We start from the raw sequence: 17,050 nt of genomic DNA on the forward strand, positions 1-17,050 counted from the left end.
TTATCATATTAAAACTAATTCATTATAATTTACTGCATATGTTTTGGTTAAATTATTTTATTCATTAAATTCTTTATTTCACCCACTTACTCATATCAAATAAATAATGTATTGTATTTTTCTTTATTGTATATGTGTTACTAAAAACACAATATTAAGCGGCCATCTTGATATAGAACCATAGATGAAATTCTATTCGGGAGTTGAGGAAACCAAAACTATTATTTGTTACTTAAGCTTAAATCTTGAACAGTTTGAATGGTTGAGTATTATTTTACATTCCTTAATACTTAAGTCATTATATAAAGATAAAATTTAGCTTTTTCAAGCAATAATAAAATTCTGCATAGGAATACAAAACCGGAAAAAAAAACAAATTGACAATCTATAAACTGTAAAATCTCATTGTTCTTCTCCGACATTAGCATGATCAAAGCATGAAACAAATATTTATTATTCTTCAAGTGCAGTATTTACCAGATGTTTTTTTTCACCAGACGTTTCTTGTAATACAATTGTTCAAAAACAACAAAGTGAATGTCTATATAATTGCCTATCCCCAAGCCTTTGGTGAATGTTTTCTTCTTGGAGTGTTATGTCCCATTACCTAACATTAAACCAATTTAAAAAAAAAAAGCAAAACTATGTTTACCCACTTACTCAATATACTCTTATGGAATATTATTTGATTACTACAATATAAAATCACTAAAACTAATCACCTTGAAGCTCAAAGATGTAAATTAAGAAAATATACATTTTCTGTTATCATTTGAAGAAAATAATTTATAAAATTATTTTAAGTTCTCAGAATGTATATTACATGATTGTTTTTTACTATTTTTAATTATATGGAGTTTCAGAACCCTTAGATGCTTAGCATATGTGTAATCATCTGTATATTTTATATTTATATCACATGTTTAATTTTCAGTTTGATTTCTTAGTCAGGCTTTTATATACAAAACATTGAAAGATTTTAAACCAAACACCATTGTTTCCAAAATAATCTAATACCACTTGAAATTATAATTCAACCAAGTCATATGGTCGTTATATATATATTAATATTTGTCTTTTTCATAATGTATAGATCATTGTGAATGTGAAATTTTCATCTTTGTATTTATATATCCTAGCTTCAGTTCCTTATTTAGTAAAGAACTTATGGAAAATTATGACAAAGTTGACATATACGCAAACAACTATAAAACATACACACGTCCCGTCATGCCATTGCAGCACACAATTCTATATAACATACACACTGATGTGTTTCAAAAATAAACATACACACTAACGTCATGCCATTGCAGCCAAAAACAAAGAAGCAGCAAAGAGGAGTTGGTTCGTCGAAGTCAAATAAGTTCCAATATATATAAAAGCTGAACAAAGAAAAAAAAAAGTATAAATGCCCTTTTACAGTTAAAAAAAAAATTAAACTTATTCCAGCAAACAGAATTTGTCATGTTTCTAACTGTAGGAGAAGACGTGAAGTGGTCTTTATTACTCTCTTCATGAAACTCTTCACCTCTTGGATCCCTACACAATGATTTTGTGATTCTTGAGCTTGATTCTACAGATTATCAACTTTGCTTTCTGATTCTCCGAGCATTGACAGCATCTTATGAAATTGATTCCCAGCTAATGCATTTTCCTCTTCAATCAGTTTGACTCCATCACTTTAGGTTTTCCACAAGACACTTATATATTCATCAAATATAAAACAAAATAATAACCTGATTTTTTAGTCCAAAATCATTATTTATGCTTTGCTAGTGAAACTGGGTAATCAGGATGACACAACACACCTCTTGACATTACTTGATATGCATCAGTTTCTTGGAACGCTATTGCTACATTATCTCCAGCTCTTGCAATGGTGAAACCCTGAGAGTCATGCTCCAGAGAAAGCAAGATTTCTTGATCTCCCGATGTCATAACCATTACCTAGCAGAATGTTCCAGTAATGTAAGCCATTAGTTGAAGCAGACTCATTAGTATCATTAAACAATATACAAAGCACATCCATAAGAAAGTTTTTCGATTTAAAGCTAATGACAACAAAGAGAACTTGGAAACCCATAACACCTAAACATAACTTGTACACGAAGTAGTAGTTCTGTTTAAGGATACTAATGAAAAACAAACGAAGTGAGTGCTCTGTTAACCCCTTGTTGAGCGAATCTGGTCTGAGTCAAACTCTCTCAAAGACTGTAACTTTAACTGTCTCTGTGTCTCTCTTCATCTCTGTCGCAAACTTGTGTTCCAACTTTCCGACATGTCGTTGTGTACATCTAATCTCCACCCTTCATCTTCTCTATCAATCTCTTCTCCAACAACAACAACTCCCCAAAACCATCTCTCAGCTCTCTCCGGTTCTCCACCTCTACTTCTCCTTCTTCCTCTGTTGCTCCTCTCAGTTTCGCCACCACCAACCACACCCTTAGCTCTCCTTTCCCTTCAAACCATATCCAAAGCCGCCAACTTTGGCTTCGTTGTGTCACGTCAGAGTCTGAGCCCTCTATTTCAGTTGCTCCCGGCGGTAACGGCGGCGCTGGTAAGTTCCAGCGATACCCTTTTGCTCGCTTAATATTCAGTGTACTAACTTCGTTTCAGTTACTGCAGAAGAGAGAGTGATAGTTCTTGTAATCGGTACCGGAGGGAGAGAACACGCCCTTTGTCACGCCTTGAAACGCTCTCATTCCTGCAACTCTGTGCTATGCGCGCCTGGAAACCCTGGCATCACGAGCTCCGGAGATGCTACTTGCGTACCTGACCTCGACGTATCAGACAGCTCAGCTGTCATCTCCTTCTGTCGAAAACAGAATGTGGGTTTAGTGGTTGTTGGTCCTGAAGTGCCTCTTGATTTCGATCGTATCACTGAGATGCGTTTCTACAGCCAACTTGATTTTGAAAGGATTTAGGTTTAGATGTAGCGCTTTATATAGGAGGAGGATCAACGGGAGGTGAAACAAAACAATCAAGAAGAGTTTAAAGATCATCATTGATTGATCAGTAGTGTCTCAAGGTAACTGAAAGTTCTGAGTTTCGGAGAAGAAGACGAAGTGGAAGAGTCGGGGAAGATCATCGACTCTCAAAACTCTAGAGGAAAAACAAAGGTTTGGCAAAGCGGGCCTGGTATGGGCTGAGTTAAAATGTTAACTAAAAAAAAGGCCCAGTTTTACTCTTCTTCGGTAGAAAGTGATTCTGACGTGGCGGAAATGTAATCTCTTATTGGTCGATTTTTTTTGAGGACGTGGCAGCCTCTCCATTGAGTATATTTAGCTTTTAGTATTGTTAGATTTTGAAGTTTATTTGTAAGATTAGACAAAAAGAGAAGTGATCATTAATGATTCGTCTTTTTTGGGATTCTAGTTTTTGGTGTTTTGATTGTTTGGGTTGTTGTGGTTTCTTTTAAGTTGTAAAATAAAGTTTTGTGTGAAATTAGTTTGATAAGTAAGAGAGATAAATAGACGACCACATGGGTAGGAAATATTTTTGATCATTGATGTTATCACAATATAGACAGTAATCTGGAGAGAATTTGTGTTGATTGTTTCTTACGGGTCAATAAGGAGACGGATAGCGACTCGAGCTGTTTCTTTGGTGAGGTCATAGCCCTGGACATAACGGATTTGCCCAACCACATTTGCGAGTTTAAATATCAGCTATGATATCGAAACATAATATAAACCCAACTGCAATATGATAATATACATGGGAGTTCTAGGTTTGTGTTCGTAATCACTTGGAGATTGTCGAACAATCTAATCATGACTGGAGATTGATCTCAGGAACACCCGTAAGGACTTCATCAATAATGATTGGTGGGATAAAACAAATGAGGAATAGATGATCAATTATATTGTACATGCTTGAGCACCTAGCAACCTCAAAACGAACGACTTTCACAATGGAACCGGCTTTCAAAGATGGCATGTAATGATTAACACGTCCAGCAGAAATCAACCCATGAATCACGGAATCTGCAAATAATATTATTCAACAAAGAATCAGGAAATCAATTAAAAACAATAATGTTAAATAAGTATGATAGATCGAAGATTGACTTACCTTTTCATCAAGGAAAATAACCGTGATTCTCATAAACGCAGTGTCTTCCTTGAAGTTCAGGGAATCCCAGAAGCGGAGGAGGCCAGTGGCTATGCTCTGACTACTTTGACCAAGACGGAGAGACTCGAAGGTTGAGTGACGAATGTCGGGGATGCCGGTTTAAGGAACTGGAGAGCCAGAGAGACATCTTCTAGAAGATGGTTAAAGGTAAGATGAATCAATGAGTTTTGTGGAGATGCAAATTGGGTTCATCAAAGATGAGAATCATATATATAGGGTTTACATATGGGCTACAAATCAGGAACATTTATGATCAAACGATTTAAGATGGGGAGATGAAGAGTTCATAGATGAAAAAACAGACTACGAACAGACACACGACACAACTTTGTAGCTCAGACATATCTGAGACAATGATGAAAAAAATCCTAACTCATGTTAAACGACGACGGTATACAATATGGGAAAACTATAATTGTTGCAAACTTGAGCTTTTTCTTCATGTAACATGATGATCCCATTTAAAAATGAAACCCATAATACACTTGCATGCCCAGCCCTCAGAAGAACCGAAGAAGCAAGGGCTTCCGACCTTCATAAATATATATTAGTTTCGGCCATCAATGTACAAATTATCTTTTAGATTAGTGGTATAAATTTTGGTGTTTGTATCTCAATAATCTGGGTTCGAACCATGGGTTTGACACTTTTTCACACTTTTTTAAAGTGTGACCCACCTGATGATAACGTGTCGCCTTCAGGAAAGAGTAACTCTCTCATTATAATATAGACTAGAGGGTGTCCGCGCTTCGCGCATAATATTGATTTATTGTTGTTAAGAATATGATTTTTTCGGATAATGTAATTATGTGGTCACTTTTATTTGTTAAAGAACATTATTTGGTGTTTTTATTGTGTTATGTAGTAGTAGTAGTGATATGTTAATTTATTTTATCTTTTTTTTTCAATAATATGTTTTGTGTGCTTGTTAGTAGTCAAGTGAGCTTCTAATATAAAAATATATTAAATTTCAATAACTTTGTATTTATGTATTTGTTGATTCTAAGATAAAATTGTCTTTTATATTTTTCATATTTTTGAAAATTATAACTTTTAAGATATTTTTTGTCTTCTTCCCATATTTTGGCATTGAGCCGTCAACATCTATATATTTTGTCTATCTTTCTGGCATGCGGTGTTTCTCACCATCACCAAAAAAGACTCACCTCCTGCTCTTGTTCTTTATCGCCTTCTTCACCTTGAGATTTTTGGTATTTGTTGTAGATCGGGGTTTAGGAGTTTCCAGTTGTGCGGTTGTTTCTCGTGTCATTTTAGGCTGTTCCATTCAATATTGGATGCTCCTCTTCTTCCTTAGATTTCAGCTGATGTTAGAAACTATATCTCCTTGGGTTGAATCAGAATTTAGTCGTCTTTTGATGTTGTCTTTCTCGTTGTTGGCTTACCGTTAATAGTCATTGCTCGTCTTGGTTTTTAAGATCTAGTTTTTGGTGATTTGACTTATATGCTCTTTTTCATAACTCGAGGACGGCACCAGTATATTGCTGATTTTGTTGGTGCTTGATACAGCTTCTTTGTGTTCTGGAGATTACTTTGTTTCAGATTTTATCTTTATATCCTTCTTTATTTCTATTTGTTCTGGCCAAGACACTCTATAGTTCGGTAAGGTAAGTTAGTCTTCGGTCTTGATCTCTTTTCCTCTCCAGACCTTTATTGAGTTAGTATTACTATGACATTTTGTTTTTCTCAACGATTGTTGAGATTTTAGGTTTAAATTTGGTTATTTTGTGATTTTAATAGTTTAATAAAAATATAGTTTGTAAGAAATAATAGAAAACAGTAAAAATAATAAAATAGTAAAAGTTTATGATACTTTCAGTTGTGAATAAATTAAACATTTAAAATATATTTATATTATTTTACTTATTTCTTGAATTTTAGTGACCAATAAAATAGATTCTTAAACTACGATGAAGGGTAGTGTGAAAATAATTAGATAGTGCATAATTAGAAAATGATGGACTAAATTGTAATAATATAAAAGAAGAAAGATCTAAACTACAAAAAATAATATGAGGACATGTGTCGAAAAACCTCCCTACCACTTGTCAGAAAAAGGGAAAAGTCCAAATTTATATATATATAGATTTGCATATGAGTTTTTTTGAACTGTACATGGGAGTTATTGATCCAAGATTTCTATCAATAAAAAATAAGACGTGAACATGTCTTTTTCTGTTTCATAAAGAGTATTATTTTGTTATACATACAATGTCATTTTACAATTTCAATCTAGTTTATACTTATTTTAAGTTTAATATTAATTTTTAAAAATATATTAGTTTTTTTAATAATTTTATTTATTTCAAATACTATTGGTTAAATATGTATAATTAACAAAAAACATACATTGTAATCATTTTTTAATTTATGTGAAAATGTTAAAGTGACATTTTGCGAAACCGAATGGGTAATAATGTATTTTAGGTACCACTGAACCTTCATCAGACATCCGCTTTCCGCTTCGGAATCAGAATCGGAAGTTTGTGGAAGCTTTCAGAATCTCGATTCCAAAACGTTTTCAAAATAACCTTTTTACAAATATGTTGGAAGCTTACTTCCGCTTTGGAATCACGCTTCTATTTCTAAAACCCAATATCATAAATAAATAAAAATATAAAATTATGTTATTATGTTTTATTTTATATTAAATCTAAAATTTAATATTATTAAATTAGAAAAAACATGCAAATATTAAAAATTTATCTTTGTGCATAATAGTTTTTAAGAGATCTTGCATATATATATTCAAAATGGTGTGTCAATTATTTGTGAGATATTAAAAATAAGTAATTTGATTAGTTGGATAATATGTTATTATAAACTTAATTTGTTATATTTTTACAACTATGTATGAAATCAGCTTAAGGATATAAAATTACTAAAAATGAATTAGTGATTTTTTTTAATTCAAATTATATAATTTTTAGTCGTATGTTTTATGAAATTATTCTTATATTTTTAATATATATATATATATATATATATTTCCAATACGAACCTGCTTCTTAATCTTCTTAAAAATCTTTCTTCCGTGTTTTCATACGATTCCACTTACGTATACCTGGTTCTGATTTCATGTAACATAGACGGTAATAGATAGATGGCTAACAACTATGTTTTGGAAACATTATCAAAGACGTATAAATAATTAAAGAGTATAAATATTTGATATTACCAGTTAGCTTCCCTTGAGCAGTTATCCTTAAACAACTTTGTAAAATTTAGACCAATCAGGTTTTCTATATCAGTGTTAATAGTCTTAACTCACTGATAATGTTTTCCTCATACAAACTTTATAAATACCACACCAACATAAAAAAATGCGTCCACCAACACTAAGTCCAAATACATATGACTGCAACGAAAACATGAGAATATAGTTTCATAAAATTATTGGATAAGGGTTTCTCAGTTACTCTTGAGTAAGCCGACTCATGCAAGTGGGTAGAAAGCAAGTCTGGCCAAACCACACATTCCTTCTGGTGCATCAACGTCTCTCTTGATTCTCATGTAACCATTCTCTCCCCAAGATTCTCCCCATGAGTTCTTCACCAACCAGTACTTAGTCCCTTCTTCACTTATCCCGTAACCAACAATCGCAACCGCATGACTCATCTCCGTCCCGCATTCACCATCAAACACCCCACCTGAGTAGTACTTAAACGCATCCCCTGACCCATCTATCACCGTGGAAACAGGCTGTTGCGACACAGCTTTTAGCAATGCTTCCTCGTCATTACTTGGAATGGTTTCGTATCCGCTGATTGTAGCAGCAAGGTAATCAGATGATTGGGTGTTTGAACCACATGTCTGTTGTGATCCCTGGTAGGGATAGTTATCTTCTGTGGTGATTCCTTGATTGTTGATTATGTACTCGAAAGCTTTCGACATAATCCCTCCGCCGCATCCTTTGTTGTAGTCTCTGCTGCAATCCACAAGTTGCTGCTCTGAAAGCGATATGAGCTCTCCCTTAGCAATCTTTGTTATGCCTTCCACAGCCGCCACGGCCGAGAAAGCCCAACAACTTCCTGTGGCATTTTCATGATTCGTTTTCTATACATTTTTTGAATGTAAAGAAGAAAGAAAAAAAACGACCATGCCATGTAGCCTAGTGGAGTAGTGGTTCATATGTCGTTTGTTACTATATTTGGAATTAAAATTGAACTAGGTTCTCATAAGCGTTTTTAAAGAGTGAATTATCTTTTTATGTAGAATTTAATTTAACGAAAACCAAATATTTAACTTAGTTTTTGTTTATATTTATAAACCAGTTTGATTTTTATGATTCGCTTTCCATATTTTTGAAATGTAAAGAACAAAAATATAATTTATGGACCTACCATGTAGCCTACTAGTTTTTTTTTTGGAATGAAATTCATGTTGTTAAAAGAATAATAAAGAGTATGATGATGATTAGTTACCACATTGGCCTTGGTACTTAATGGATGTAACAGCCCCCTCCTCTCTCCAATCCATGCTTTCACCGGTTTCACTGACATCTTCATATCTATACGACAACGTTTTTTCTGAATTTATACTGGTCATACCTTCCGGTACCACTAGCCCCATGTACCTCGCCCGAAACTCCTCGTCGGTGAGATCAGAGAATTGGTTGACATCCAACTTGAACGTTATGTTTGTATTCATGTTGAAGTTCTTGACGAACTCCACGTTCTTCTTAAAGATCTCAAACCTATTTGTTTTTTCAGACTCATCGGAGTAAACACGATGGAAACGAGACATCCATTGCTCATGTTTATCCGTGGCAGCAGAAGCTTCAAAGAGTCCCCCACGAGAAGTGGCTCCTGAAGTTCTAGAACTCAAAATAATTGCTAGGATCAAGATAGTGATCGAAGCCATTCTTGCAAAGAGAAAATGTATGAAATGTTTTTTTTTTTAATTACAAAAAGGTATGGGTTTGTATGACTTTGCCGATAAAAGTGTATTAGAAGGTGGTGTTATATAGACTATGAACTGCGTGGTGGCATATTTTCTTGAATTTTCTAACGCAAGTTTTGCTACAATTTCGTTGGTATAATTTCTATACGATACGAAGTCAAGTAAATGGCCAACAATTTCAAAAGTGTTAGCGCAATCTGCAAACGTTTTCTGGGGGTTGGGCCATAATTTCCAATGGAGTAGCGCATATCATTCGCATTGTTCGGTCCAATTATTTATCCGACGGTGAATCTTTTAATCGAACCTCATGATAACGAGGCTTGGTAAGGTGTGTAGTCTGATTAGCTGGACTTTTTTTATCCTAAACATTGTTATACAGGACTTTGGGAAGTGATAGCTGAATCACACATTAGTTCATATATATGACAATAACACTTTTCCTTTTGAATAATAAAATCTTGTGTTCCTATAACAATATAGGACGTCGGAAAGGTCAGTTAGCTTTTTATTAGATTAGGTAAGATTATTTATGTTTGATTTGAGTTAATATGTATAATATATACACTTAAACATATAGAAAAACTTCGAATTTGAAACCTTGGGGTTTTTTCACTTCTCTATATTCTAGAAATCGTATAGTAAGCGAATCTGACATATAATCAGTAATGTCTTTGTTGTAGTAAATAGCCCAAAAACAATACATAACTATATATTGTAAAAGTGTAGCATTGTTGTAGGTCGTCGTCCTATATGGTCGGAGTCCTTGCATATGAACCCTTTAAGTTCTTTTAAAGTCGTGTTCTGTTATTAATCATCTTAGGAGACTTACATATTCAACATGTTGTGGTAAGTACCAACTAATTATACGTATGAGTTTATTTTGTTCTTCTCTTTAGACATGGGCGCTCCGGTTCGGATCGGGTTTTTCGGATTTTCGGGTTTATGCTCCTAGGTCCAATACTAAAATTTTATTAGTACGGATCGGGTTCGGACAATAACACTTTGGGTTTGGTTCAAAATTGTATTGCATCTTAAAACCCATAAAGTAACCATATATCGTTCGGATCCGGGTTATATCGGTTCAGTACGGATATAACCGAAGTAAAAAATAAAATTTTAAAACAAAACATAAAAAAACACCTAAATTAAATAAAAATTTATCTACCACACATAAAATTACTAAAATAACAATAAAAAGTTAAATCAAGCATGAAAACAAACATCTTTGTATACACAATATGCTTTACCTTATAGATAATAGACTTGTTATTTCAATGAGCAGACTATAAAGTACTTATTTATAACTAATTGTATACTTAAAGTATTTTATAAAATTTAAATATTTATATTTTATATATCATATTACCACAAATATTGAATTTAATAATTGAAAAACATATATATTTCAAAATATTTATATTGACTATTAATTTCGGATCTTTCAGGTTACCCGTTCGGGTTCGGTTAATAACACTTCGGGTTCAGATATTTTTTTATACCACCCTACATGACCCGTTTAGGTATTTTACATTTCAGATCGGATAACGGATCGAGTTTTTCGGTTCGGGTCGGGTTCCGAATTTTATGCCCATGCCTGCTTCTCTTCAATCGTCTGGTCAAGGAGCATAGCTCCAAAAATGTTTTAGATCCGGTCTAAATCAACCAAAATTCTGTTTGTTGACACTACAGTCTACAGTAATAAATAAAGCTCTAATATGGGTGGTGATGCCTCCACAAACCTGGAAATCCCGATTAAATTTTCAATCTGTTTTTTCTCCTACTTATTCAAAACCGGGTTATAAAACTCCGATGAAAATTAATAGTCAGCGGGACGTATAACAGGTTCGAAGTGGATGTTCTGTTATTTAAGTTTGGGCTAATTTTTTTTACAGCTCGATGTTAATTCATTAAGGGACTGTTTGTTTCATCATTTGTCATCTCCATCCAAATGATTCATTTGTATGATCTATTCAGATGATTCATTCAGATTTTTATGTTTGTTTGTTTGTCCATCCACATAGCTCATCCAGATGAATTATCTAAATAGATCTTACGTTTGTTTCTTTATTTTCATTTTCATTCAAATGAGTTTAGTAAACAAATTACCAAAATACCCTTTTGTTGATTTAATCATATGATATTAATTTTAACTATATTACATTTAATTATTTAGTTTAATATATTTACATTAGAATTATTTTAAAATTAAGAAGTTTTCTTTTTGCGGTTTGGGCGGGAATAAAAAAAAAGATTTTTTGGTTTTAGCAAGAAAACACATTTTTCGGTTTTGGCGAGAAAACAAGATTTTTCGGTTCTGGCGGGAAACGAGGTTTTTCGGTTTTGGCCGGAAAATACAAATTTTTCGATTTTGGCGGAAAATACAAATTTTCGGTTTTGGCGGAAAACACGTTTTTTGGTGGGAAAACGCGTTTTTGCAGTTTTGGAGAGAAATACGTTTTTGCGATTTTTGCAGGAAAATGAAATTTTTCGGTTTTGGCGAGAAAACGAGATCTTTCGTTATTGGCGGGAAAACGCGTTTTTGCGGTTTTCGCAGTTTTGGCGAGAAAACACGTTTTTGCGATTTTGGCGGGAAAACACGTTTTTGCGGGTTTGGCGGAAAACGCGTTTTTGCAGGTTTGGCGGAAAAAAACGCGTTTTGCGGTTTTGGCGGGAAAACGCGTTTTTGCGGGAAAACACGTTTTTGCGGGAAAACATGTTTTTGCGGGAAAACATGTTTTTGCGGTTTTGGCGGGATAACATGTTTTTGCGGTTTTGGCGGGAAAACGCGTTTTTGCGGTTTTGGCGGGAAAATACGTTTTTGCGGTTTTGGCGGGAAAACACGTTTTGCGGTTTTGGCGGGAAAACACGTTTTTGTGGTTTTGGCGGAAAAACGCGGTTTTGCGGTTTTGGCGAGAAAACACGTTTTTGCGAGAAAACACGGTTTTGGCGGGAAAACGTATTTTTGTGTTTTGGCGGAAAAATATGTTTTGGGGTGTTGGCGTGAAAACATGTTTTTTGTGATTTTGGCATGAAAACACGTTTTTCGATTTTACACGTTTTTGCATTTTTGACGGCAAACATACGTTTTTGCAATTTTGACGGAAAAATACATTTTTGGGGCTTTGGCGTGAAAAATGGTTCTTAAATTTTTGCGGGAAAACGTGTTTTGTAGTTTTGTCAGTTTTCGTATGTGACAAAAATGATATTATGTTTAGGTTTGTAATTTGTGAATTACATTAAGGGCATAATAGACATTATACCATTTTGAATAAACCATCTACATTCAAATGATCAAAACTGGTTCAGCTGAATGGACTTTAAAATTAAGCCTAAATTTCCAAAAGTCATCCGGATGATCCATCTAAATAAATTGTATTTTTTTGTGTTTAAACAAACAAAACTCACATCTTCATCCAGATGACTCATCCAGATGGAGAAACAAACATGCCCTAAGTAGTTGTAGGTCATGTGTCGATGTGATCCATTTCTATGAACTCAATCAAAACTTACACCACATCTGAATACAAGTATAGTCTTCGATTCATATTAAGATGCTAGATATTGAAAGCAATCTTAGAAAATGTCATAAAAACGTAATTATGTAAAAAGTATTATCTTGGATAATTACTTATTTTTTATTTTATTACCAAAACATAAAAACAAAATTTAAAGGGATTAGTGATAGTTCATTGATATTAAAGTTGAGAGATCTGTTAAATTTTAAGAGTTGAAAATTTTGTTAAATTTGTAAAGAGTTTCAAAGATTCTTACATATTAAAATTTATGAAATTATTAGAATTAAGAGAAATTGGTGTAGATATACTCAGAAACTCATATAATTTGCCATATACCATTGTTTCTTTTTAATATTTTTATGACTATAATACATTTATCTCTATCCTCCTCTCTCTCTTTTCTCTTTTATGTGTTCTAATCACTTTATCTCTCGTACAGATTCTTCAAATCATCTTCTAATTCAACACAAATCTTTATTTTTTTATTCTGATTCTTTTGACACCCATAATGCTAATCTTATTATCTCACTTCAATTCCAATGTTTCTAATTTCGACTCACAATCAACTTTTAGATAATATATACGTTAGTAGGTATTTTATTACTTACCTGCTATTATTTAGATTTTTAATGGATTCTTAATCGATACATGGAGTGTTAGCTGTTACAAGTAGATTTGGAGCTATTCGATAGATAACCAATTAATTGTTAATAGTTTCATTAACTAATATATGATTTGTTAGTTGATACATTTGTTTGATACATAGATTGTTAGATGATACTGAAATTATTAGCTGATATTTTAGTTGGTATGTAGATTGTTAACTGCTATGTAAATATTTAGCTGATAGATCTAGAGTTACTTATTTTCTATAAAGCATGAGGGCATTTTCGTCCACACAGTATCAAAAAGTTACTCCTTTTTGGGTTATCCATAATTATGGACATTCAGCTAATTTGGACCTTAATTGGAGATATTCAACATATTGTCTCTAAAATTAATACATTCTGGAATAAAGTTAAACCACTTAAATTTTGAACCACTAATATATCTTTTCATTATGAATCTACATAGACAATTTAATAGAGATGACTTCTCAAAATTTATACATTGATGATGATCCTCTAGACACAATTTGTAAAGTGATTTTTAATCAAGTTAAAATTCTGTGGATAGTTAAATATCTGAAATTTGGAAGTAAAATTATTAAACGGTGTAAAGAAACAGTTAACTAAGTTTTCAGTTTGTTTAATTTTCTTAATATCACTTTTTTTTGAATGAATGTTAAATTGGTATTCATCAAAAAAAAAATTTTACATCCAAGTGTTTCAGTATCTAAATAGACTGTTTCTTATACTTACTTTTACTTTCTACCGCCAAATCAAAAAGAAAGAGTTCCTCTAAGCTTTTTGGGTCCATTCTTGCTGTTCAAGCTAAGCTTATTTCTTATACTCTTCTCGACAATCTTCTTAAACACTTGGACCTGAGTATGAGGCTCCCCATGTCTTCTTCTATTTCTCTCCCTCCACTACGCATGGATGGCGCTTTGCATAGCATATCTAAGACTAAAATCTTTCTCCACTGCCACAATATTGTTCGAGACAATCTTCTTGACTTCAATCCACTTAGGAGAGTAGGATCGTTTTAGAATTCCTTTGGTGAGGTACTCCCACACTTCAGAGGAGTATGAACAATCAAAAAACAGATGATCTCGTGACTCTGGAGAAGAGTTGCAAAGAACACACCCTTGATCCACCCCATTTGTCCATCGCGACACTCTGTCCATGGTTTATAGGCGATCCAACATTGCTAACCAAGTGATAAATGCAAATTTGGGTGTGGCTTTTGAAAATCATACCCCTTGAACCAATTACATTCCTCTTTCACCTCTCTTATAAGACATCAGGTCTCTTGTGGAGAGAATTGAGTCTTATAACCAGTGTTACTTCTCCATAGACTAGTATCACCTTTCTCTGGATCATGTGTTAGCCTCAATACTTCTTCAACCTTGTTTAGCATATGTGTTCTCTGGCGTCTCCTTCTCCCATCAGTAAGTAAAGCTTCTTCCACTGTTGCACTTTTCCTGATTCCCATATCAGTAACACCTCTGTCTCCTAACAGCTTGGATACTACACCTAGCTCAGACCAGCAATCATACCAGAAGAAAGTGTTTCTTCCATTACCTATCTCCACTGTATAGAAGTTTTGATTTCTATCCCGAAGCGTTAAAATCTTCTTCCACATCCAGGAATCTAGCTGACTCCTACCATTCAACTCCCAAAAATTCCTCTGTTTGATCAGATTCTTATGAACCCACTTACTCCATAAAGATTTTCCTGAAAGTATTCTCCAAATGAGCTTCAACTCATTTACAACGTGTATTTCTTTCAGTGGTCGGAGTCCCAACCCACCCTCACATTTTGGTTTTCAAAGCTCCTTCCACGCCACCATTTCACCTGAAGTGTGTAACTCCGGTCATGTACAGAGAAAAGCAGAGCATAGACACTCTATCTCTTTTAAACATTTTCCAGGAAGTCTATAGGCTGACGACCAGAAGTTGATTATACTCATTAGTTTAGAGTGGATCAATTGTAGTCGTCCTGCATATGAAAGGCATCGAGTAGTCCCTGGGCTTATACGAGATCGTATACTTTCTATCAGTGGAAGATAGTCATGGTACGTCGTCCTCTTCGTCATTAGCGGTAAGCCAAGATATCTCACATGGAGCTCATCCTCTGCGAATGGGAATTTCTCTAAGATAGAGATGCGTGTATGTTCTGGGACACCCGCCATATAAACTGTCGATTTCTCAATGATGATACTCATACCAAACCAAGTGGCGAACTCATAAAAGACAGATATAGCACCCTCTATTGAATGTTTCGACCCCTCTACAAAGACCATCAAGTCATCCGCGAAGCATAAATGAGTAAGGTATAGGGACTTACACCTTGGGTGGTACTGAAATTTCTGATCCTCCACTGCTTTGTCGAGTTTTAGTGAAACATTCATACATAGCACAAACAAGTATGGGGAGAGTGAGCAACCTTGTCGTAATCCCCGACCAGCTAGCTCCCCATTGACCTGAACTGAGAAGGAAGGCATAGTAATGCATAACCTGTTCCAGTGAATGAACACTTCAGGAAATCCCATAACCTTTAGACTTTTCAGTACAAAATCCCATTGAATAGAGTCAAAAGCCTTTGAAATGTCGATCTTCATAGGGCATCTTGGACTGATATCAGCTTTGTGGTAATCCTTAACCAGTTCAGTGGCTAGTAGGACATTTTCTATCAAGAGTCTTTCCTTGATAAACGCATATTGGTTCTCAGTGATCATACTCGAGAGCACCACTTTGAGCCTATTAGCAATAATTTTGGACACCACTTTGTACAACATATTGCAGCATGCAATCGAGCGATAGTCTTTCATACATGGTGCTTCCGTCTTCTTTTGAATAAACGCAAGAATGGTAGAGTTGATTCCTTTAGGCTAAAATCCATCTGAAAAACCGACTGAACAACAGTACTGAAGTCATGAGCACGTGACTTCACTGATCATGTTCTGAGCTTGGCGAGTTCTGACTGAGTTATGGAATGTCTTGTTATTCTGATCTCCCACGTCTAACCAATGAAGTTTTGATCTCTGTTTGAGAAAATCCTCTTCTAGACTAGCAACCTTTAACCAATTTTCATACGCCTCTACTTCGTCCTACATATCATCTTGCGATGAAGTAGTTAATGTTTTCTTTTCTTTCTCACACAGAAGTTGATGGGCTTCTCTAGCTCTCTTTGATAAATCCCCCAACTGCTGTCGACCAATATCACTTATCAAAGGTTTCAAGGCCTTGAGTTTTTTCGAGAATCTAAACATGGCAGAAGTTGAATAGAAGAGCTTTTCTCTGGAAGACCAATATTCATCCATTATGGGAAGAAAACTTGGTAGCTTACCAATGGCATTTACATATTTGAACGGATGTTTAATCTTGGTTGTTCCTGGGGTGAGTTTGACTCTGCATCTCATATGGTCAGAGTAGCCCCCAGCCTCAAAGACAAAGTAAGCATTAGCGAATTTGATCTATGCCACATCATTTAATAGAACTCTATCCAGATTTTTGCAAATTATTCCTTCATCTCTTTTGTTGCACCACGTAAACAGAGGTCCTTGATAACAACCCATATCAGTGAAAGAGCAATATCAAGCCACCATTTGAAAGTTCTTCATACCAATAGGCAGAATAGGATCTTGGGAGTAGCCAGAGTGTTCTTCACCATCCAGAATCTCATTAAAGTCATCCATTAGCATCCAAGCTATGTTCTGAAACAGAGGGGAGCTTTAATGATTATAAATCCTCTCATAGCATCTTTCTCTCCTCAACTCCATTACTTGCATACACAAAGGTGCAAAAGACTCCTCTTCATTCTTTAAACATACTAAGCAAGTAATCAGTTGGCCTGACTTATATACTGGATTCATAC

General features: G+C 34.4%; 1 protein-coding gene across 1 annotated transcript; it reads right to left on the reverse strand.

The window, feature by feature from the left end:
* Positions 1-7,303: 7,303 nt before the first annotated feature.
* LOC106351797 (macrodontain-1) lies at positions 7,304-9,555 on the reverse strand. Its single transcript, XM_013791534.3, has 2 exons — positions 8,580-9,555; positions 7,304-8,186 (listed from the first exon to the last, which is right to left on the reverse strand). The coding sequence occupies exons 1-2, from the start codon at positions 9,016-9,018 to the stop codon at positions 7,591-7,593; spliced, it is 1,035 nt and encodes a 344-aa protein (XP_013646988.1). The 5' UTR covers positions 9,019-9,555; the 3' UTR covers positions 7,304-7,590.
* Between the last annotated feature and the right edge of the window lie 7,495 nt (positions 9,556-17,050).

This window comes from Brassica napus, chromosome A6 (genome assembly GCF_020379485.1).
Source record: "Brassica napus cultivar Da-Ae chromosome A6, Da-Ae, whole genome shotgun sequence".
NCBI classification, from domain to species: domain Eukaryota; kingdom Viridiplantae; phylum Streptophyta; class Magnoliopsida; order Brassicales; family Brassicaceae; genus Brassica; species Brassica napus.

Bases quoted from the DNA above. Each gene is read 5' to 3' on its own strand.
- LOC106351797 (XM_013791534.3), bottom strand. From the start codon at position 9,018: ATGGCTTCGATCACTATCTTGATCCTAGCAATTATTTTGAGTTCTAGA. The intron at 8,187-8,579 runs GTAACTAATCAT...AAAATGCCACAG, and splicing joins TAAGTACCAAGGCCAATGTG to GAAGTTGTTGGGCTTTCTCG.